This window comes from Schistocerca americana, chromosome 3 (assembly GCF_021461395.2).
Source record: "Schistocerca americana isolate TAMUIC-IGC-003095 chromosome 3, iqSchAmer2.1, whole genome shotgun sequence".
Lineage (NCBI taxonomy): Eukaryota > Metazoa > Arthropoda > Insecta > Orthoptera > Acrididae > Schistocerca > Schistocerca americana.
Window position 1 is genome coordinate 770,072,475 of NC_060121.1, and position 24,192 is coordinate 770,096,666.

Genomic DNA, 24,192 nt, shown 5'->3' on the forward strand with positions numbered 1-24,192 from the left:
TTCTATTTTTGCATCACCTATTGAATTTCAAGCTAAGGTCTCAGAATTAAAATCTCGAAAATATAAACTCTCTCCAATCCGAAATTGTTAATAGCTGTGGCAGATTCGAAGATCAGAATGGCTCTACGCGCAAAAAAAGCTAAGCCTTTTTATAGAGGGTAACTCGGTTTCTCATCAACTGCGACAAGCAATTAACTTTGTCATTCATCAATGCGATACGTAATTTTCGCCTTGTGTGCTATCTTGAAACTAAAGATACCAAAAAGTACTTGATGAGAGACTGATTAAAGTGATACATCTTAATAAATTTGTCCATGAATATTTCGCCCACAGTCGCAATTAAAGTGAATGCTATTTACACATAATTTTAAGTAAATTTATTCTTATTGAACTGTGCCTTGAACCTCTGCGATATAAATTTAAGTGGGACGTCAGTCTCATAGGAAATTATCTGCTGTTTCTGCTGGTGTCGTATAAATTTATGTAGCTCCGATAGATTTTAAATTATGAGCGAATCTATGCAAAAATGATTTGAAAACAGCAATGAAATTCTGATAACTCAAAAACCTAAATTTTGCTCATAGTGTGTGGTTATGTTGTCCAATACATGCTGCAGTGCTATTTTTGTATGTGTTTTGTACATTTAGACTGACCTTAATTAATTATTTAATTCAGACCCTTCTCAGGGACTAGTTATGTGCTTGAATAATCATTTGAGTAGCTCATTCTGTTTGTTTCAACGAGTGCTTTCATTTTGTTGGTCGATCTTCTCAGTGGCTCAATTAGTGTAGATGTTCTTACAATTATTGTAAAAAGTCGTTACTGATTCATTTCCCACCTGTTAATTAATTAAGTACTTCACTTCCATAGGCAACCAATACATCAACACAAGTGTCTCAGTGGCTTTTTAATTTGATTCATCGTGCTCTGCTGTACATTCACTGGTTTACACTTCACATATGTAGACATGTATTAACTTCTAATGACTCCTGCGAATCAGACGAGCGTCCGCACGCTCGAACTGAAACACATCACCTCGGAGCTCTATTCAGGCTGCGTGTCGCAAGGGCCACACTGAGATGATAATCGTCGGTTATTTAAGCTGACCGTGGCGTTTAGTGAGGAACTATGATTTTTATCTTTTGTGGGTAGTAATCTAACATCTTAGCCTCAGATGGCGATCAGCAAATTCTATTTGCCACTGTGCCTCTTCTAATATTACTGATGGTTCAAATGGCTCTGAGCACTATGGGACTTAACATTTGAGGCCATCAGTCCCCTAGAACGTAGAACTACTTAAACCTAACTAACCTAAGGACATCACACACATCCATGCCCGAGGCAGGATTCGAACCTGCGACCGTAGCGGTCTCGCGGTTCCAGACTGAAGCGCCTAGAACCGCTCGACCACTCCCGCCGGCTGATATTACTAGTACAATCTTTAACCAGGTTCTTTTGAAGGCCATCCTGGGATCATATACAGTACACATGCATATCCGTATTTAGATTCGATCTAGATCACTGAATAATTACTGTTTTATACAGATCGATGGTGACTGTCATGGAGGCAAAGTTAGTGTTGCAGTTGGAGTTGCAATATTCCACTACCGCTATCTCTAGGAACTATATTCAAGTGTGTCTGCCGCTCGTGGTCTCACGGTAGCGTTCTCGCTTCCCAAACACGGGGTCACGGGTTCGATTCCCGGCGGGGTCAGGGATTTTTCCTGCCTCGAGATGACTGGGTGTCGTTGTGTCGTCTTCATCATCATCATTCATCCCCATTACGGTCGGAGGAAGGCAATGGCAAACCACCTCCACTAGGTTCTTGCCTAGTAAGGCGGCGCGGGTCTCCCGCGTCGCTCCATTACGCTCTGTAAAGAAGTATGGTACTCATCATCATATTCAAGTGTATATTTTGAAATAATTATGCGTCTTATTAATAACATCAGTGTCACTATCAATACTACCAAAATTTGTATTGCTGACAACAGTGACATTGATGAATATTAAGACTAGTTTCATATACGTAAGGCAGAGTTAATATATGAAAACAGCAACAGCCAAGAGATTTGAAGCAACTGTCACACACATACACATACATACTCTCTCTCCCTCTCTCTCTCACAAACACACACACACACACACACACAACACAAACACACACAGAGAAATAGATAAATGCACTAGTAAATTAAATATGATGTGAGTATAATTCAGTCTCCAGTCTCTGTAAGGTATAACAGTGCAAATTCCATTGAAACTAAAACAATGTGAAACAAAATACGTTTGTTATATACATAATATCGTCCTTTAATGAATAAAAATAATTATCTTCCAGTCACCTGCACAGCAGGGATTATTATTTTTTATTGGAGTATCATGTACGAACAAGGTGTCTAAAGGTTAAGTTCATAAACTATCACAGAAACTTCTTTCTGACCTCTCTCTTCACATGTTAAATCTATAGAACGACTGTAGACACCTACAAAAGTAGCTTCACGCAGTCTTCTGCTTCAGATTAACAGCCAAAAGTCTTTTGCAATAGGTGGCTGCCTTGAACAGCACGTAGACCACGATGGACGCCATTGCAACAACGAACCCAATCACGTCGAGCAGCAGCAGCTGCCACCAGCTCAGGTCGAGGGCTGCACTGCGCATGTGCGGAGCACCGTTTTGACGTATCACGTACTCGATCCACCAGACGGCATTGTCCAGGGACCTCTCCTGGTGCTCACGTAATACTGCTGAGAAACGCTTCATGTTTTCTCGATAGCTGTCGTAAAAGAGGACAGATAACCATAGACTACAAACAGCAAAAGAATAGTGTAAAAACCAGCTAAACGTAGTTAATGAAAAAGTAGATGAATATGAATAAAAACAAAAGGAATTGTCCACTACGGAAAACTTTCTACAGTCGACATGGAAAACACTGTTTTTAAATATAATAACAAAGAGGGGAAGTAAATTATCACCAATGACAGTAACTTGTGCGAGGAAATAAAGTTCACCAACAGAAATTTTCCATTGTAAGTCTAAAGCAAAGACATATCTCGTGCAAGTTAATTAAGAAAACGGCTGTTTTTTTTTTTTTAATATTGTCTTGCCTAGGCTAAACGAATGAGATAAAATTAAGGCTCACCTTTTGTTGACATAGACATCAATAGGAGAAAGCAACAGTCAAACTAGAGAGGGGAATGAAGTGGCTGTCTGTATGTTCCCTTGATAACATAAATGAAATTTAATATTTCTGTTCCTACCTGTCGTTTTCAAGAACTGTGTGAATGGCTTTCAGAATGGTATCGGTAGTGACATCTCTGAACAGCAGCTGGTAGCCAATACCAGATTGTACCATCTTAGCCACATTCTGTTGCTGGTCCGCAATAAAGGGAATTCCTATCAGGGGTACTGCAAAATAACTTGCTTCATTCATGCTCTGAAGTCCTCCCTGGGTAATGAACAGACGAATGTTTGGATGTGCTGGAAAAGCGAAAAGGGAGGTAAGACAAATAGCTTTTACAGTACTGCACCTACAAAAATTGGTGCACTGAGCAGAAGCTTACCCAAGACGTCCTGCTGGGGCAGCCACTTGGCTATCATGACGTTCTCCGGCTGTCCAGGCAGGCTGTCCACCTCCCACTTCCAAAGTACTCGCTGTGGTAACTGCGCAAAAGCTTCCAAGTATGCAATTCGTTTGTGCTCGGGCATTGTACTACCCTTCACATTAGTACCAAAGCTGAAGTAAATCACACCGTTTTTTGCACCATCAAGGAAATCCTGGATATCCTGCAAAATAATTAATTTCGTATTGTATAGGGAATGTGCCTTTTAAATCGCCTCACAAATAAGTAAACCGTTTTTGATTAGACACAGTAAATTCTTTCCATCCTTGAATACAATAAATGCTCCATTTATCTTTTTTTGTAAAATAATAAAAACAAATTTTATAACAACAGCAAAATCAATCTCAAATAATTTTCATCGCAGTGTTTTATCCTACAAGTACCAAAGCCAGTAATCTCATCTACCTCTAAAATACTGGTTGCCACCAATGTGAGACAGTATCTGCATAGTTAGGATGTCGTGGATATGAGCCTGTGATAAGGCGCTGATACGAATTAAATAAGTGTTCACTCATACACATGCTTCATAATAACTGAGGAAATTTAAATCACTCTGTAGATGAATAAGTTACATGTAAAATTTTTATTTTCTTACAACTGTCGAACACATGTTATTATATAGTGCCAATATTTTTGTTAAATCTAAGTACTTCTAAGTTATTGGAACTTCAGCCTCAACCCAAAAATTCTGCAATTTTTGCATCACAATACATTCGAAATGGTACTAGTAGATTTAACTTTAATCCCTTATGTAACACACACAAGTACACCTTTTTTTAAAAAAAATTGAGAGTGACAGTTGTTGAGAAAACTTCACAAGGATGAAAATGTGGTAATTTAGACTTTCTCGTCGAATCTGGATGATGAAGTCTTCTTGGGTTATCAGCTGAGTCAAGGTGTCGTTCTGTGGCATCCTACTTGCCGTCTTCAGGTCTGATAACCTGAGAAGGCTTTATCATCAAGAGTGAAAATGTACTGTCAAGCTTCTCTCGCTAATTAAGCATGTCATAGAGCTGTCTACCAGCGATTTCAAAATGAGTACCATGTATTAGTACCACATACATTAATAAACGTCAGCAAGAGCAATTAACTTGTAGGAACTCCAATTCAAAACTTTTCTCTCTCACACAGCACCACAGTTTAAGAGATTAGGTTCCAGTCTACTTCCAAAAAAGTAATCCATAATTCTAGTTCTCATAAATGTAGAGATCCCCCAAACTTATAAAGCTCACGTTTATGTATCATAAAATTACGCTTTTCTCTGAAACTGCAATCTAGATCAAAGAATTGGATGATTGAGGTTTTGTCAAACTTAAAAATGTGTCAATATGTGAAGAGCATTTCATGTGACTCGATAATCCTTTTTCTCTTCTAGGTAGCATCACACTGAATCTGAGAAAAGACGTCATTCCACAATGCTGTATTTTAAAAATCTTCTTTATTGAACTCTCCTAGTTTTGGGTGTGATCCAGTTTCAAGTGCATCTAGTTTCACATCCAGACTAAAGTCGTTTTCCTCCATGGTTGTTCAATATAACTAACCACCACTGTGGCAATCTTAAGTGTTTAAAAAAGAGACATTACATATACAAGGGAAAGCATTACATTCAACACTGCGCAACATAGCTACCAAGTATTATGGACTCCTGTAACTGATTAGTCAGCCAACAAGTGAATTAGCTATCATTTAACTCTGCAAAACTTCATTTGTATAGATAAAATTGTGACATTCAGCGTTACACGATTCACATATATCACAGAAATTTTAGTTATAGATCGTTTCTTACGTATAGTTTTGATTAGATATTTAGTAAGTTGCACTCTCTGTGCACTCCGAAAACCTAACAAGCTATATTTTGGAAGGTCTTCAAAGAGATATAAAAATATTGCAATGATTTCCAAAGGGTTTCAGGAACCAAACTCAGTCCTTTTTGAAGAAATAATGCTGCATTTATTTTTATCCACATGGAGGATTTATTCAAGAGAGTATTACCTTTGTTGATATTCTTTAAAGAAGGAGTATTTTCAAGTTATTAACATTCACTGTAATATGTCTCATTCAGATACTTCTCTTCAGCACCCAGTAAGCATTTTATGTTTAATTTAAGTTGTTAAAACTGTGTGTTTATATTTTGAGATTTGGTAAATATTTTCAGTATTCATATCACATTGTCACTATTTGCTTTTAAAACTTTCTACAAGTACCACATGGTTTGAATCATATGAGTGGAATTATAAATTCAAAAATTGTTTATTTTTAAATCTTTACTTCTATGAGTTTTATTTTTGTAGCTTTGCTAGTCATAGTTGATATGTAAAGTATCCATATCTTAACGGTTGGAATATTTATTGGTTTCTTATGATAATTGGTTCTTCTTCTGTTGTAGTTACATGTCATTGTGCTTTCTTCCTTTCTATATCTTCCAGTTTCCTGTATATATGACTGTATTTAAGATTGGCTTTTGGCTTTGGTCTTGTAGAGCACATGCGTTGGTATAGCTGTTACTCAATAAGTTTTCTTTTCATTTACTGTTGTAAGCTATGTGCCTTTTCAATTTAATTGTTATGATATACTCTAAGTGTGCTCTCTACAATGACTAAGAACATTTAATTGACTGATCATCATAGCAAGAAATACGATTGTTATTGTCGACTGTAGTTATTGCATGTATAACAGATACATACTTCACCACCTGAACAATAGTCAAGACCGAATTTGTAGCTCCAGGAAAATATAAATATCTAATTGTATTTGCATGGCTAATACTAAAGATTCCATAGCTCAGTATTTCATCAACTTTATGTAAGATATCAAATACAAACAAGTGATACACAAAACACTCTCTAGCAGGGAAAAAAATCTTGCAGATACTGAGACAGTAGCTGCTAGAATAACAAACGCAGTGTGAGTTTTGGATATCAGGAAGCAATCTCCACAAAATTTCTAAATGACAACTTTTTATTCGTTGACTGTATGTGTTTAGTGTTATCCTACAACTGAAAATTCTACTTTCAGCCAGTGTCTGGTGGTTTAGCTACATCATCAATAAATATTAAGGACATACATACCCTATGGAACAGCTATTACCATTACACAATGCTTTCATGAAACAATGAGAACTGATAATTAACAAGGACTACTCAAATTCTGATAAATATTGTCAGCATGGTTGAAAGAAATAAGATGAGTGCGATGTTATATGGCTCTTTTCACTGCTGTTATACACACCACCTGTACAAATGATCAAAACACATCTCCTAAAAGTGGTAGAAAAATAAAGCATTCATTACTAAATTTACGAGTATGTAATTGATAGAAATGATTTTCGGGGACTTGGCTTCGTGATGTCTATAAACATCCCAGTATTGTACAAAATACTGGTCAAAACAAGTGGAGGAACCTACGACATATTTACAGCAATGCCAAAGTCTGCACTTCAGGCGCTTGAAGGCACCATAATACAGACACTTTTCGTAGTATAAACGAATATAATCCTCTGCAAAGTTAAAAGGGAAGAGAAAATCATGGGACTGAACGCCTCATTGATTGTACTATTAGACGATACATGCACCCACACATTTGACAAATAATTTAAATCGTAGATAGTCGTGAAGAGATGTCTCGTAAATTGGTTTTATCACAGTTAACTAAATCTTCTATCCTAATGCAACTGTTGACCCGAAATCAATGAACCAAGAGTAATGGGAACTCTTGTCGACTTTAGCAACAACGTTTTCAGTCTTGTTGCAAGAGATACAACAGTAGAAAACGGTACTTCTTGCAACAAGAAAATCAACATGTTTGATGGATTTTGTATTTTTAGCTTGAACTCAAAATATTCACGACCCTTCAATCGCGATATTATGATCAATATTCTTAGATTAGGCTTATTTTTTCATAGAGTGACCAAGGACAGCGTATTTATTCGTTTCTCCAAGAAATACTTTGGCGTGTGAAATGTTATGTACACAACATTATTGTTGATTTCATACTGCTCGTAACAAGTCCACGTGCAATATATTATGGACTTACATCTACCAGAAAAAAACATTTTTCCTTTTCCTTATACCTACTTCCGATCTGTCAGAAATAACCTAATTAATTTTCTCGTCTACACTCTTCAAACATCTATGTAGTATGCATATGTTATTTCAACAATGGCAGATCTAAACAAACGATTTTGTTATTCTTCCCCTCTTATCTCATTCTGTTCTTTGAACCATCTTTCTTTACGGTAGTTAAAATGGTTCAGTTTTGAAGTATAGGTCCTTATATCACAATCTGCCATTCTATCTCTGAAATGAGCGCACTGGTGACATGAAATTTGCTTCCTCCCTACTGAAACCGTTTTTCAGTGAGATCCCGCAAAATGCATATAATGTGAACAAACAGTGGTTCAGTTGTAGTACAACATGAACAATATTACATCAGAATCTCAAAACAAGCTAATCAAATGATCTCGTTTTCTTCCCACTGTTTCCCTTAAAACGTGTATGGTATGACTAAGAATAGTTTGAACTATAATGAGAATTTGCAGTTATTTGTGAGATATTGTAAGAACAGCAGCTACTAAAATCAATACAATTCTCAGGTCGCACTCTATTAAATCACCACTTGAGGTTAAATGTGCGTTGTTTTATTGGGGAAAAATTCTGGAATAACATCCCATTTCATAGGGTCTTCTTCACAGATATGATTACCAAAATTTGTAGGCAAGGTTTCAAGTAGAGCTTATAACCCTACTACTACTATTGGAATTTAATATGCTTTTACCTAAATAACAGAAACGCTGTCTCTATGTTCCCACATATAACCCTCATACTAAAATTTAGTTTAGTTTCTAAGTAAAGTACACTGTGTGAGGATAGTCCTGTTTATAGGAAAAGCTAATCAATAGAGTTACCCTTTTTACAGAATTTGACCGTGTGTTGTGTCTAATGAATAAGTAAATCAGACTATTCACTTCTTTTCCTAAGATCTTACCCACCGGTTAGATAGAAACGCGGTATGGACAATATTACACTGAATCTGCGACAACTCAGTTCAAAGTTCATTTAGTGGTTTAAAACATGTACTGACGGCTGCCAGCCTATCCAGTCAATTAAACAATGAAGTATTGGAAAAGCAGAAGTATGAATTTTGCCCACTTTCTTGCTACTGTTTAATTTGGCTCTTCACATAAATATTACTCCTCTTAAACAATGCTCGACTACACCCTTATACATTGCGCTTGCAAAAGAGAAAAAAGCCCTGTAGATAACTTCAAGGAAGCTAAAAAAAATTGACCAGGGGACCTTTAGAAAAGCACTTTCCATAATCAACAAACTTAAATACTAAAATAATTAGATACTAAAGCGCACACTTTTTATACTGGATATTTAACTTCAAGAAATCCTCTTTCTTACTGGAATTTACTTTCAAAAGATATTACTCTTTGAAGTAATTTTGTATAGTTATTTAACAGATTCTAATAACTTGGTTTCACTTTGGTTGAATTTTACATAAGCAAACTTTTACTATAACGTTTTGTAATAGTTGAGAAAACTTCGTTATTATTTACACAAAAACAATTTAAATGGTAACTCTTTGTTTTAACTTGGCACTTCAAAAGTCTGTAAAACAGGATACTCGGATTAATCAAACACCAGGAAGAAACTCTATATGGGTGTATGGTTAGGATGAAATAACGGGATGAACCAGTTCCTTTAAAGTTCAAAAATGATTATTAAAACACGGTTTAAATTAATGGTTCACGTTGTACAAAAGTAAAAATACAAAAAAAATCTTATCTGGTGGCTGTAGGCTTGGGTGTGGCGAACAATTATGACGGCTACACTACCCATAGTATGGCCTGCAATTATCTTGCTGTATGGCTCCATTTCTCTTCTTGGAGTTGTTCAATTTTACATACAGTAGCTCAACAACTCGCAGCTATCCCGTAAGCCATTTGCAGTCTTCGTCCGAGGCATTTTTGTGCAAATTTGCAGGCAAAGTTTCTCCTGCTCCACAGAGGTGTTGCCTCAATCACTGCTGCTTACAGACTGATTGGCTTACTTTCCGCGCTTGCTCTAGGTAGCACGCCAATTTGCCATTGCCACCTTTTCGACTTTCCAGAACCACTTCCATTTCAAATACAAGCATACTGGCTTTTACATAACGCCTATTTTTTACACTGTTCCGAGGGGTGACCAGTTCTTAAATTGTCAAATTTATTCAACACTAACAATTTATACACATAAATATTTTTAAATGCGAAATGCCATTAGAAAATTATTTACAGTAATACACAATTTACATAGTATTTTACATACATTACTCACATACAATGCGAAGAACTTCAAACTCCAGTGTAGCACACTTTACTTTACATCTACAGAAAATATAGTACCAATATGCGAAAATTTTAAAGCAAAAAAATTATAAAAATTTAAATTAACCATAAACACGTAATGTTATAGGCTGTGTTGTTTGTTACGAGTGTCTTAAGCCAGAATGGGGTCGCTAAAGAGACTCTGAACCAACTGCAGCATCTGTGATATCTGGAAATGACTCATCCGGTGGTACTACGAAACCAGATTAAGGAAATATTCAAAGAAAATAGTGATGTCTTCCACGTCAGTACCATATGAAGGACATAAAGATATTAGGGAAAGATCTTTGGTGGCTATTCAGAAATACGATTGGTGACTGAAAAGGAGTGATGAGGTGAGGAATTTTGCCAGTACACTATGTACTGCATGGTGAGTTTCCTTCCCAAGACACCATTTGGGAGATCAGAGCGTATCTATACGCCACAGCTAGTAAGAATGATTTGTACTGGAAAAAATAGTCAATTGCATGAGTGTTGAGTAGCGCTTCAATTTAGACAGCAGTACCCACAGTGTCATACAACCAGTTGTTGTTGTTGTCTTCAGTCCTGAGACCGGTCTGATGCTGCTCTCCATGCTACTCTATCCTGTGTAAGCTACTTCATCTCCCAGTAATTATTGCAACCTACATCCTTCTGAATCTACTTAGTGTATTCATCTCATGGTCTCCCTCTACGATTTTTACCCTCCACGCTGCCCGCCAATGGTAAATTTGTGATCCCTTGATGCCTCAGAACACGTCCTACCAACCAATCCCTTCTTCTAGTCAAGTTGTGCCACAAACTCCTCTTAACCCCAATTACCTCCTCATTAGTTACGTGATCTACCCATCTAATCTTCAACATTCTTCTGTAGCACCACTTTTCGAAAGCTTCTATTCTCTTTTTGTCCAAACTATTTATCGTCCATGTTTCACTTCCATACATGGCTACATTCCATACAAATACTTTCAGAAACGACTTCCTGACACTTAAATCTATACTCGATGTTAACAAATTTCTCTTCTTCAAAAACGCTTTCCTTGCCATTGCCAGTCTACATTTTATATCCTCTCTACTTCGACCATCATCAGTTATTTTGCTCCCCAAATAGCAAAACTCCTTTACTACTTTACGTGTTTCATTTCCTGATCTAATTCCCTCAGCATCACCCTACTTAATTCGACTGCATTCCATTATCCTCGTTTTGCTTTTGTTGATGTTCATCTTATATCCCCCTTTCAAGACACTGTCCATTCCGTTTAACTGCTCTTCCAAGTCCTGTGCTGTCTCTGACAAAATTACAATGTCATCGGCGAACCTCAACGTTTTTATTTCTTCTCCATGGATTTTAATACCTACACCGAATTTTTCTTTCGTTTCCTTTACTGTTTGCTCAATATACAGATTGAACAACATCGGGGACAGGCTACAACCCTGTCTCACTCCCTTCCCAACCGCTGCTTCCCTTTCATGCCCCTCGACTCTTATAACTGCCATCTGGTTTCGGTACAAATTGTAAATAGACTTTCGCTCCCTTTATTTTACCCCTGCCACCTTTAGAATTTTAAAGAGAGTGTTCCAGCCAACATTGTCAAAAGCTTTCTCTAAGTCCACAAATGCTAGAAATGTAGGTTTGCCTTTCCTTAATCTATTTTCTAAGTTAAGTCGAAGGGTCATTATTGCCTCACGTGCTCCAACATTCTGCGGAATCGAAACTGATCTTCGTCGAGGTCGGCTTCTACCAGTTTTTCCATTCGTCTGTAAAGAATTCGCGTTAGTATTTTGCAGCAGTGACTTATTAAACTGATAGTTCGGTAATTTTCACATCTGCCAACACCTGCTTTCTTTGGGATTGGAATTATTCTATTCTTCTTGAAGTCTGAGGGTACTTCGCCTGTCACATACATCTTGCTCACCAGATGGTAGAGTTTTGTCAGGACTGGCTCTCCGAAGGCCGTCAGTAGTTCCAACGGAATGTTGTCTACTCCCGGGGCCTTGTTCCGACTCAGGTCTTTCAGTGCTCTGTCAAACTCTTCACGCAGTATCGTATCTCCCATTTCATCTTCATCTACATCCTCTTCCATTTCCGTCATATTGTCTTCAAGTACATCACCCTTGTATAGACCCTCTATATACTCCTTCGACCCTTCTGCTTTGCCTTCTTTGCATACAACTGGGTTTCCATCAATGGTCTTGATATTCATGCAAGTGGTTCTCCTTTCTCCAAAGATCTCTTTAATTTTCCTGTAGGCAGTGTCTATCTTACCCCTAATGAGATAGGTCTCACACATCCTTACATTTGTCCTCCAGCTATCCCTGCTTAGCCATTTTGCACTTCCGGTCTATCTCATTTTTGAGACGTTTGCATTCCCTTTTGCCTACTTCATTTACTGCATTTTTATATTTTCTCCTTTCATCAATTAAATTCAATATTTCTTCTGTTATCCAAGGATTTCTACTAGCTCTCGTCTTTTTACCTACTAGATCCACTGCTGCCTTCACTACTTCATCCCTAAGAGCTACCCATTCTTCTTCTACTGTTTTTCTTTCCCTCATTCCTGTCAATTGTTCCCTTATGCTCTCCCTCAAACTCTGTACAATCTCTGGCTTAGTCAATTTATCTAGGTCCCATCTATTTAAATTCCCAGCTTTTTGCAGTTTCTTCAGTTTTAATCTACAGTTCATAACCAATAGATTGTGGTCAGAGTCCACATCTTCCCCTGGAAATGTCTTACAATTTAAAACCTGGTTCCTAAATCTCTGTCTTACCATTATATAATCTATCTGATACCTTCTAGTATCTCCAGGATCCTTCCATGTGTACAACCTTCTTTTATGATTCTTGAACTAAGTGTTAGCTATGATTAAGTTATGCTCTATGCTAAATTCTACTAGACGGCTTCCTCTTTCTTTTCTCGCCCCCAATCCATTTTCACCCACTATATTTCCTTCTCTCCCTTTTCCTACACTCGAATTCCAGTCACCCATGACTATTAAATTTTCGTCTCCCTTCACTACCGGAATAATTTCTTTTATCTCATCATACATTTCATCAATTTCTTCATTATCTGCAGAGCTAGTTGGCATATAAACTTGTACTACTGTAGTAGGCGCGGGCTTAGTGTCTTTCTTGACCACAATAATGCGTTCACTATGCTGTTGGTAGTAGCTTACTCGCACTCCTATTTTTTTATTCATTATTAAACCTACTCCTGCATTACCCCTATTTGATTTTGTATTTATAACCCTGTATTCACCTGACCAGAAGTCTTGTTCCTCTTGCCAACGAATTCCCACTATATCGAACTTTAACTTATCCATTTCCCTTTTTAAATTTTCTAACCTACCTGCCCAATTAAGGGATCTGACATTCCACGCTACGATCCGTAGAATGCCAGTTTTCTTTCTCTTGATAACAACGTCCTCTTGAGTAGTCCCCGCCCGGAGATCCGAATGGGGGTCTATTTTACCTCCAGAATATTTTACCCAAGAGGACGCCATCATCATCATTTAACCATACAGTAAAGCTGGATGCCCTCGGGAAAAATTACGGCCTTCTTTCAGCCGTTCGCAGTACCAGCTTAGCAAGGCCGTTTTGGTTAGTGTTGCAAGGCCAGATCAGTCAATCATCCAGACTGTTGCCCATGCAACTACAGAAAAGGCTGCTGACCCTCTTCAGGAACCACACGTTTGTCTGGCCTCTCAACAGATACCCCTCCGTTGTGGTTGCACCTACCGTACGGCCATCTGTATTGCTGAGGCACGCAAGCCTCCCCACCAACGGCAAGGTCCATGGTTCATGGGGTAGGCATACAACCAGTTATTTATTGGTTTTCTTCAGCTCTTCTGTTCATTGTGTTGGAAAGGAAAACATTGACACGTCACTGTGTTTGTTTTGACCAACTAAAGCGGTAGTAAAGGAGTAGCAGAAGTACTGAACTAGGTTTCCAAATGTTCCTTTACAAAGGAAATACTACAAATATTGACACAGCACAATTAGCGCATCATTCGAAAAATAAGTGCTGTAGATATTAATGGCGATGACGCTGAGAAACAAAAGAGATCATTTAACTGAACAGGTCCCCCAAAGTCCAATGGATTCCCTGCCAGAGTCTATACAGGATCTGCAGTTGACTTAGACCCTTTTTTGACCATAATAAACCGTAGATCTCTCTGAATCTGTGCCCATTATTTGCTCACACCTGCCTACAAGAAGAATACCAGAAATGATTCACAAAATTGCCATGTAATGTCACTGACATCCAGCACTTGTAGGATCTTAGAACAACTTATGAGCCCAAATGTAATCAGATATCTCGAACAGAATCACCTCTTCCAACTCCAACCAGCATGAATTTGGAACGACCCAGTCATACGAAGCCAAACTAACCTTCTTCACACAGGACGTCCCGAAACCCGTGGGTCAAGGCAAAAACGTAGACACAATTTGTCTAGTCTTCCGTCAAAGCATTTGATTCAGTGAAATACGGACGATTATTAACTAAGTCCAATTATATGAGGTTTTTGATTGGGTTAATGATTTCTTTGCTATCGACAGATGCAGATCTAATTCAACATATACCTCAGGGACATGTATTACTATGCTTGCTGTTAATGCTGTACGTTAATGACATGATCGACAATATTGATAGCATTCCCAGACTTCTTGCAGATGATGCTGTTACGTATAATGACCCACTATCTGAGAATAAGTTGCACAGTTATTGAGTAACAGATTAATAATATTTCAAAGTAGTGCAAAGATTGGAAACGAAACTTGCTTCAGATATTCAGAAGCGTAAAACTGTGTACATCACAAAATGCTAGCACGTTATAGTCCATGAGTACTATGGCAATGAAGCACGGTTCGAATCAGAAAAATCTGCATTTAACAATTTGTGGGGATATGAAATGGAAAGATATTGTAGGCCTAGTCGTAGACAAGCTGGTGTCTAACTTCGGTTCATTAGTACCATACATCTACATCTACATCCATACTCCGCAAGCCACCTGACGGTGTGTGGCGGAGGGTACCTTGAGGACCTTTATCGGTTCTCCCTTCTATTCCATTCTCGTATTGTTCGTGGAAAGAAGGATTGTCGGTATGCCTCTGTGTGGGCTCTAATCTCTCTGATTTTATCCTCATGGTCTCTTCGCGAGATATACGTAGGAGGGAGCAATATACTGCTTGACTCTTTGGTGAAGGTATGTTCTCGAAACTTTGACAAAAGCCCGTACCGAGCTACTGAGCGTCTCTCCTGCAGAGTCTTCCACTGGAGTTTATCTATCATCTCCGTAACGCTTTCGCGATTACTAAATGATCCTGTAACGAAGCGCGCTGCTCTCCGTTGGATCTTCTCTATATCTTCTATCAACCCTATCTGGTACGGATCCCACACTGCTGAGCAGTATTCAAACAGTGGGCGAACAAGCGTACTGTAACCTACTTCCTTTGTTTTCGGAATGCATTTCCTTAGGATTCTTCCAATGAATCTCAGTCTGGCATCTGCTTTACCGACGATCAACATTATATGATCATTCCATTTTAAATCACTCCTAATGCGTACTCCCAGATAATTTATGGTATTAACTGCTTCCAGTTGCTGACCTGCTATTTTGTAGCTAAATGATAAAGGATCTATCTTTCTGTGTATTCGCAGCACATTACACTTGTCTACATTGAGATTCAATTGCCATTCCCTGCACCATGCGTCAATTCGCTACAGATTCTCCTGCATTTCAGTACAATTTTCCATTGTTACAACCTCTCGATACACCACAGCATCATCCGCAAAAAGCCTCAGTGAACTTCCGATGTCATCCACAAGGTCATTTATGTATATTGTGAATAGCAACGGTCCTATGACACTCCCCTGCGGCACACCTGAAATCACTCTTACTTCGGATGACTTCTCTCCATTGAGAATGACATGCTGCGTCCTGTTATCTAGGAACTCCTCAATCCAATCACACAATTGGTCTGGTAGTCCATATGCTCTTACTTTGTTCATTAAACGACTGTGGGGAACTGTATCGAACGCCTTGCGGAAGTCAAGAAACACGGCATCTACCTGTGAACCCGTATCTATGGCCCTCTGAGTCTCGTGGACGAATAGCGCGAGCTGGGTTTCACATGACCGTCTTTTTCGAAACCCATGCTGATTCCTACAGAGTAGATTTCTTGTCTCCAGAAAAGTCATTATACTCGAACACAATACGTGTTCCAAAATTCTGCAACTGATCGACGTTAGAGATATAGGTCAATAGTTCTGCACATCTGCTCGACGTCCCTTCTTGAAAACGGGGATGACCTGTGCCCTTTTCCAATCCTTTGGAACGCTACGCTCTTCTAGAGACCTACGGTACACCGCTGCAAGAAGAGGGGCAAGTTCCTTCGCGTACTCTGTGTAAAATTGAACTGGTATCCCATCAGGTCCAGAGGCCTTTCCTCTTTTGAGCGATTTTAATTGTTTCTCTATCCCTATACTGTGTAAATGCATTCACTCTACAGAGGAGATCGCTTAAAAAATACAAGGCGCGCTGAAAAATTCGTTGAATGGTCCCAAAGGCTAACATCAGCGTCAGTTATAATGAGAGTAATGTCAACAGGCGCTTCCTATGGCGAAAACTGCCGAAGTGAAGCAATGGTGCACCCTGCCACCAAATTAACGGAGTCAATATGAAAACTTGTGTCACTGCAAAATGGAGCAACCCGTTGGCATGAAATTTTGCTTCAACTTAGTGAACACTGTGACGTAGACTCATGGGATGTCAGTGCAAGTGTACGAATTTGAAGCAGTAACTAGGAAGTGTGTATTGCGTGATTTAAACTCTTTAGAGTAGGAAAGAGAGGCTTCATGGATGAGCCACTTTTGGGTCGACTGTCAACAAGAACAGTGCCAGACAACTTCGAAAGAGTGAAACGGATGCTTGCGGAGGGTCGGCGACTGAGAATGACAACAGAAGAGTCGAAGATAAGCAGAGACGGTGTAAGAGGTATTGTTCAGAAATATTAAAAAAGGCGGAAGATCGGTGCCCGGTTTGTACCGCACACGCTGACAGACGAGAAGGAGCAAACACGGATGGAAACGTCTGGACATGTCATCGACATGTCTGGCCAGCATCATCACGTTTTGAAAACCATCATTACAGGATATGAGACCTGGTGCTACCAACACGATCCAGAGGCCCACCGACCGTCAGTGGTATGATGTTCATCATCTTTCGCGAACCAAAAAAAAGTCGGCTGGCAAAATCCAAGCTTCCGTCGATGATGATCGCCTTTTCCTACAGGAAGGGCTTCACCTCTCAGGAATTACTACCCGAGGACCAAATTGTCAACATGGAAGTTTATGACTGAGTTTTGAAACGGCTGCTGCAACGCATCCGGCGGATTCGGCCACAACTGGACCTGAGTGGACGGTGGAATTTCGTCGGCGATAACGCCCGTCCGCACATCGCTATCTATGTGCTCAACTTTGTCGCTCTGCGCAAGGTGATTGTTTTGCAACAGCCTCCTTGTCTTTCAGATTTGGCGCCGAGAGACTTCTTTTTGTTTCACTTTAATTTGACGCTGGTAGGCACAGACTTCAAAGACGTTGCAGACATCCAACAACGCGTGGCCGCAGCGATTTGAGCGATTCCACAACAAGCGTTTGCCAACGCCTTAAAAAAACGATATCAGAGGTGTTGTAGCTAATGGTGATTACCTGAAAGAACAAAACGCCGAACAAGCCTCAAAAGGCCCAACAGTATCGACCGACTGCAGCGTCATTTTCAGCCAACAGGTGTCACTGGGTGCGGTTATGGAGGGCATGTGGTCAGCTCTCCACTCTCCCGTTCGTTGTCAATTTTTGTGACCGAAGCCGCTTGTGACGGTACGTCACATAAGTATTGACATTTTTAGCGGTTGTAAATCGTAGTTTACGTATTTTATGAATATAATTAGTGTAAAACATATAGTTAATGTTCTTGAAACAACTGATATGCACCGATAGCATCTTTATTTAATGTCTATGAAAATAAAAAAGGATCGAAAGAGACGCGATTGTACGGCCAAGGAGGAAGGACGTATTTTGTGGGAGACACACTGTTTTGTTTCGCTATACGGAAGGCAGCCATTGAGCGGCTACACATATTTTATGTAAGTTATTCATATTCATTGCCAAAACAAACTTGTTATTATTACAACATGAATTTTTTTGTAATAGTTGTAACCTCAAATGCTCGCAGTGGCTATTTTTAATAAGCATTTTTTCAGTAATTTGCGCTGCGAGAAGCTCATCTTCCTATGCAGCCTCTGGGCGGCCATTACGCGCCGAACTATTAATTTATTTATCAAAGTGTTAACAGTAAATGTAAATGCGAGAGATTTCGTTGTACGAACCTTTTAAAATTGCAACAGATAATTAATTTACGTTAAAGTTCATGCTTTTAAATTATACAGATTGACGTCACAAGTGGCGATCAACAACGTGGGGGCCCAAACTTTATGTACCAATATTAAACACAGAAATGACTGAGATATGTTTATCCGTCTAGAAAACTATATTCAAAAGAAAATTTTTTATGTATATAATTATATGTATGTGAAATTAATACCATATATGTAATCTATTTCTATGTACCAAAAATACAAAACTTGTACGAGATCCAACCAGTGAAGATAAATGGACATGAAGCTGATTACATGCGTACCATTGTCTCGACTGAGATAAAGACAACACCAAGCAACAATAACTAATAAAGGTAAGGGTGTATATGCATGCGCTTCTGGGCTGGAAACTAAAGGAAGAAATGATCCGGGGGCCATGCACTGTGTTTATCTTCTTGAGTTAAAATTTGTCAAAAGTGTTTACGCAATTTGTTTTAACGTCAGTGGATAGTGAAACAGATTCATTTACTACTACTGAACAAAAATCAGTGTTAGAATTCTGAGACAGTGATCAGCTGTCTGAATCAAATAAATGCTAGTGAATTTGATCGCCAAAGTAATATTTTTGCAGAAGTAAAATTTTTCACAGTGCAACGGAAATATAACGAGTACGAAAGTGTAACTGTTAGTTTCAGTAGTAATAGTAGCAGGTAGCTTCTTTGCTTTACTTGATTTCAGTGTTTTGTATGTGCTTTGTGTAGTTAGAATATTTTGTGTCTGTGTCATTTTTGGGGGAAAATAGATTCTGTGTGTACTCGTGTCTTACCAGTCAGGATTAATACTAGTTTAAATGGTGAAGACACGCAAGGACAAGCGGTTAGAGGGGAAAGATTTGTCAGGCTATGACACAGACGAAAATATACAAGAGTGTCCAGTGAGGAACACACCCACAATGACGGGTTCTCAACTTCCAAAACCGGAAGCTGAGCAACCTGAAACGGACAAAATGTTAGGATCTGATCAGGATCAAGCTCAACTGAGCAAAGAACTACACTCGACTACTGGCACAGGGAAGGAGGATGCTACTGCATCGACAGCAAATGTTGTACAAGTACATGCACCAACGACCAATTTTCTAACGGTGCTGATGGCACAATTAGACATGAGAGACAAGCAACGGGAGCAGGCATTAATTAACCAAGTTAAGGACATTTTAGTGGAAGAACGTCTCGAACGTCAGGAAAAAGGGAGACAGGAACGCCTTGAACGCGAACGCGGGGAACAGGAGCGTGATGCTCAGTTCCTGGCAAAAATGAATGAAATGTTTGAACAGCGTGACAAGGCGTTGGTGTCATATTTGTCGCAGGAGATCGATGCAGTAAAACCGCAAGTGGCTGACTTTGTAGACCAAAACAAACACATTCCGCAAAAGGTAATGCAAATAGACGAGCGCGTAGATCAATTAGACAAGGCGCATAACGTCTTAGAAATTGAAGTGAAATATATACTGAACAGCGTGACAAGGCGTTGGTGTCATACTTGTCGCAGGAGATCGATGCAGTAAAACCGCAAGTGGCTGACTTTGTAGACCAAAACAAACACATTCCGCAAAAGGTAATGCAAATAGACGAGCGCGTAGATCAATTAAACAAGGCGCATAACGTCTTAGAAATTGAAGTGAAATATATACAGGAAGCAGTCGAACATATGTCAAACAATATAGATCAAAAGATCGATGACTATGTCACAGGCCGCAGCTCGCTTAGAGCGGACCGAGCAGTCATCGACCCCCGCGCCATTCAACGACAACAACACAAAGTACGGAAATGTGCCGATAAATGTATGCCGAGTGAAAAAAGCTGACTGCGAGAAAGTGCAACCGTAACGCCAGTCAATTGTTCAGGCGTTGTCGTCGCGAACGGAGAGGTAGCGCTACCAACTGTAGCGCAAGTAAAGCACGAAGAATCACTATTAAAACACAGGCAGTTGTCGTCGCGAACGGAGAGGTAGCGCTACCAACTGTAGCGCAAGTAAAGCACGAAGAATCACTATTAAAACACAGGCAGTTCCAGACGTTTAATGATGAGAAAAAGAATGTACATCCGGTAATAGTTATAAAAAGTTTCCGGAATGTACTCCCAGCATCATGGACTGAGCACCAAAAGGTTCAGTTTGTGATCTCTTTCATCACAGGCGACGCGAGATCAGGGGAGTAAAAACAACGGACAAGCGAACGGTAAAGGAAAAAACCAATCCAATAATAGCCATCGTAAGAACGGGTATTCAAAGAGTGACGCATATTCGCAATGGGAAAACTCTAAGAAAGGAAACACTATGAATAGCGTGCCCACTGTGGATGGTCACTGGCACAGCACTGGATACAATACGTACCAGCATGGCCACTCAAACCCGTCTTCGCCAAAAAGAGGTGGAGAAAACTACAATCGAAAGAGACGAGGTGAAGGGGGAGGAAATTCCAACTTCGGCAATAAAAATATGAGAACTAACAATGAGCAATGGCAACGGGCAGGGCCAGCAAACTGGCAGGCACATCAAAACATGCCGTCAGGTCATGTGCCTGTTAATCACATCAATGTCATCCCGATGCCACCGCCTCCACCTCAGCCTCCGAACAATCAGTCACACGTGTACGCACCGCAGTGCACCTCACCAATTGTGACTGATAATGTTCGAATAACCGATGTGTCTGATCACGTGTCGGCAGGGTGCGACAGGCCGTCAAACTCTGGCCGACCTCTGTAGGCCCTTCCCAGACGGTCGGCAAGATGAAAGAGGGGGGCAGACAGAATGTGGGGGTGAATATGCTCCGCTACAATGACGGATGCGACATGAAAGATGAACTAACAGTTCATCCGCGACCTGCGGACCAACAAGAAATGGAACATGTGCAGGCTGCCTTTGTGGCAAAGATAAATGGGGTCGAAGTAATAATAATATTGGATACAGGGGCGAGTGCTCCTTGTATTGATGAGTAGTTATTCAAGTGCGTGGATCGTGTGAAAAAGTTACCGAGCCTGCCAGTAGAAAATTGTAGGATAGTAGGTGCCCTACGGGGCAGGGTGCAGCTAATAAAGAATCAGGTGCAGGCAGAGATTGCCCTGGAAAACGAAGCCATACTGTGCTCAATCCTGGTGGTCAAAAATCTCACAGTGCCTTGCATACTGGGCCTTGACGCTCTTAGGGAATTGAAGGCAAAACTTGACCTCTCCCGAGCCAGATGCACCTTAACTTATCTAAACCGAAAAATTGATCTGGCGTTAATGAGGACTCCGGACGCGTATGTGAACTACTGCCGGAATGTCCGGGTAACTTTAGAGGATCCTGATGCATTGAATCACAACAACTGTGTTGTAAATCAAGGCAGCAGCGAACCGGAACCTGGTTGGGAACGGCAAAATGCTATTATTAAGCAGCGTATTGAATCAAAAGTAGCCGAATCTTCGTACCTGAGTCAAGTGCTGAACCAATTCGTACAGGTGTTTTCAGAAAAACCGGGGATAATAAAAGAGTATGAGTTCGACATGCAAGGAAAACCTCATCAAACTTTCTGCCGTGCCTCCTATTCAATACCGTGGTCGAAAAGACAAACCGTGGGGAGAGAAATTCAGAGAATGCTGCGGTGGCAAATAATAGAACCGTCAACATCACCATATAGTAGCCCTCTGTTAGCGGTTACAAAAACAGACGGCAGCGTTCGGCTGGTGCTGGACGCACGGGATATTAATAATTTAATAATAACTGTTCGGACCCGGCCGGAAAATATAGAGGAACAAATTCAGAAATTTCAAGGTGTTAAGTACTTAACAAGCCTGGATTTAAAAAGTTCGTACTGGCAGGTGCCGTTAACGCCAAATTCAAGAAAATATACCGCGTTTATATTCGCCGGTAGAAACTATCAATTTCGAGTTTACCGTTTGGGCTGAATATAAGTGCGTGCGTGTTCATTGCAGCTCTGGACACCATGTTAGGACCTGACCTTCTTGAAAGGGTAACGGTGTATGTCGATGATATTCTCATCGCCACAGAAACCTGGTCTGAGCACATCGAGATTTTGTACCGTGTGCTGGCAAGATTTGCAGCCGTCGGGGTTACTGCCAACCTCGAAAAGTCAAAATTTGGCAGGCAAGAAATAAAGTTCTTAGGACATATTATTTCTCCGGTGGGGATTCTACCTAACCCAAAGAAGCTGAAAGCGATAGAGGAGATGCCGTACCCCAAGACGAAAAAGCAATTGAAAGCGTTCCTCGGAATGGCCTCCTTTTTTAGGCGGTTTTTACCGGCGCAGTTGGTAAACAGTGGGGACTTACTAGGTCTACTTAGAAAGAATCGGCCATGGAATTTTACAGAAGAATGCAAGAGAGCCTACGACCAAATTAAAGCGCCATTAGTGAATGCAGGAATCCTACACCATCCTGACATGTCACGAGATTTCTATCTAGCAACAGACACATCTTTTTGCAGGCTGGGATGTTGTTTATTGCCGGCCGAAGTGGCCGTGCGGTTAAAGGCGCTGCAGTCTGGAACCGCAAGACCGCTACGGTCGCAGGTTCGAATCCTGCCTCGGGCATGGATGTTTGTGATGTCCTTAGGTTAGTTAGGTTTAACTAGTTCTAAGTTCTAGGGGACTAATAACCTCAGCAGTTGAGTCCCATAGTGCTCAGAGCCATTTGAACCATTTGAACCATGTTGTTTATTCCAAGTAGATAACAATGGCCAGCAAACAGAAGTAAAGATAATAGGATTTGCCAGCCGAGTGTTAAATTCATGTGAACGGTCCTATTCTGCAACTGAATTAGAGGCGCTTGCAGTAATCTGGGCCTTGAAGAGATTTCACTACTATGTATATGGCAAAAGAGTCATAATCTTTTGCGACCACCAGGCGCTCAGCTATGTGCTTACGTGCCGTTTGTTGCACAAGCGACTCACGGGGTGGATTTTAGCTCTACAGGACTAAGATTTTCAAATTAGGCATGTGAAAGGGTCGGACAATGTTGTGGCAGACGCGTTGTCTATATTACCCCGAGCATTAGCAGAATTTGCAGGGCTTGTAGAACCATCTACAGAATTCAAAATCTTGGTACTAGGAGATTCCATCCGGCGGAATAAATACGTGCATATGTGACGAGAGACCGCACACATGCAGCGTGACGATCCGTTGTGGTGTAAAATAATGGATTCTCTAAGCAATGATCCGTATGGGGAACTTGCCAAATTATATACGACACAAAATTATATTTTGTACCACAGAAGGGCTGAAACATCTGAAAACTGGTGTGTGTGTATACCAACACAGTCAGTAGAGAATTTAATATGGTACACACACGATTCTTGGGGACACTTTGGCGGAAAGAAATGCGCAGACTTATTGTCTAGGTACTGCTACTTCCCAAACTTGCATCGTAAGGTGAAGGCTCTTGTGAGAACTTGCCTTATTTGTCAAAAGACAAAACCGTGCACTCGTAGCGCGAGACACGAGCTACACCCAATAGTGCCGACAGCACCAGCACCCTTGCCGATAGCAAGAGGCGGGTTGAAGTATGTGGTAGCAGCATTGGACATTTTTTCAAAACATTTGGAGTTGCATCCTACAAAAATGTCTACCACAAAAGCAATAGTCAGGAAAATGGTATCAGATTACATACCGAACGTCGGAAAGCCGATGGCTTTATTAACTGACAATGCTACTTATTTTAAAAGTCACGACTGGTAAGTGTTTATTTGGGAACATAACATCAAGCATGTTTGTGTGTCATTGTATAACCCGAGCGCGAACCCTGTCGAACGTTGCTTCCGCGAATTCAACGGGTTTGTCCGCACATATGCGGCAA

The 24,192-nt window shown here is 40.2% G+C and overlaps 1 protein-coding gene across 1 annotated transcript in view; it reads right to left on the reverse strand.

Moving 5' to 3' along the window:
• Positions 1-2,296: 2,296 nt before the first annotated feature.
• The window catches only part of LOC124607101 (UDP-glucosyltransferase 2-like), an 88,226-nt gene continuing 66,330 nt past the window's right edge, over positions 2,297-24,192 (reverse strand). Inside the window, exons 5-7 of the mRNA XM_047139297.1 lie at positions 3,561-3,783; positions 3,258-3,477; positions 2,297-2,773 (exon numbers count right to left, since the gene is read on the reverse strand). Coding sequence (XP_046995253.1) covers positions 2,497-2,773; positions 3,258-3,477; positions 3,561-3,783 — 720 coding nt within the window. The 3' untranslated portion in view covers positions 2,297-2,496. The remainder of the gene's footprint in view (positions 2,774-3,257; positions 3,478-3,560; positions 3,784-24,192) is intronic.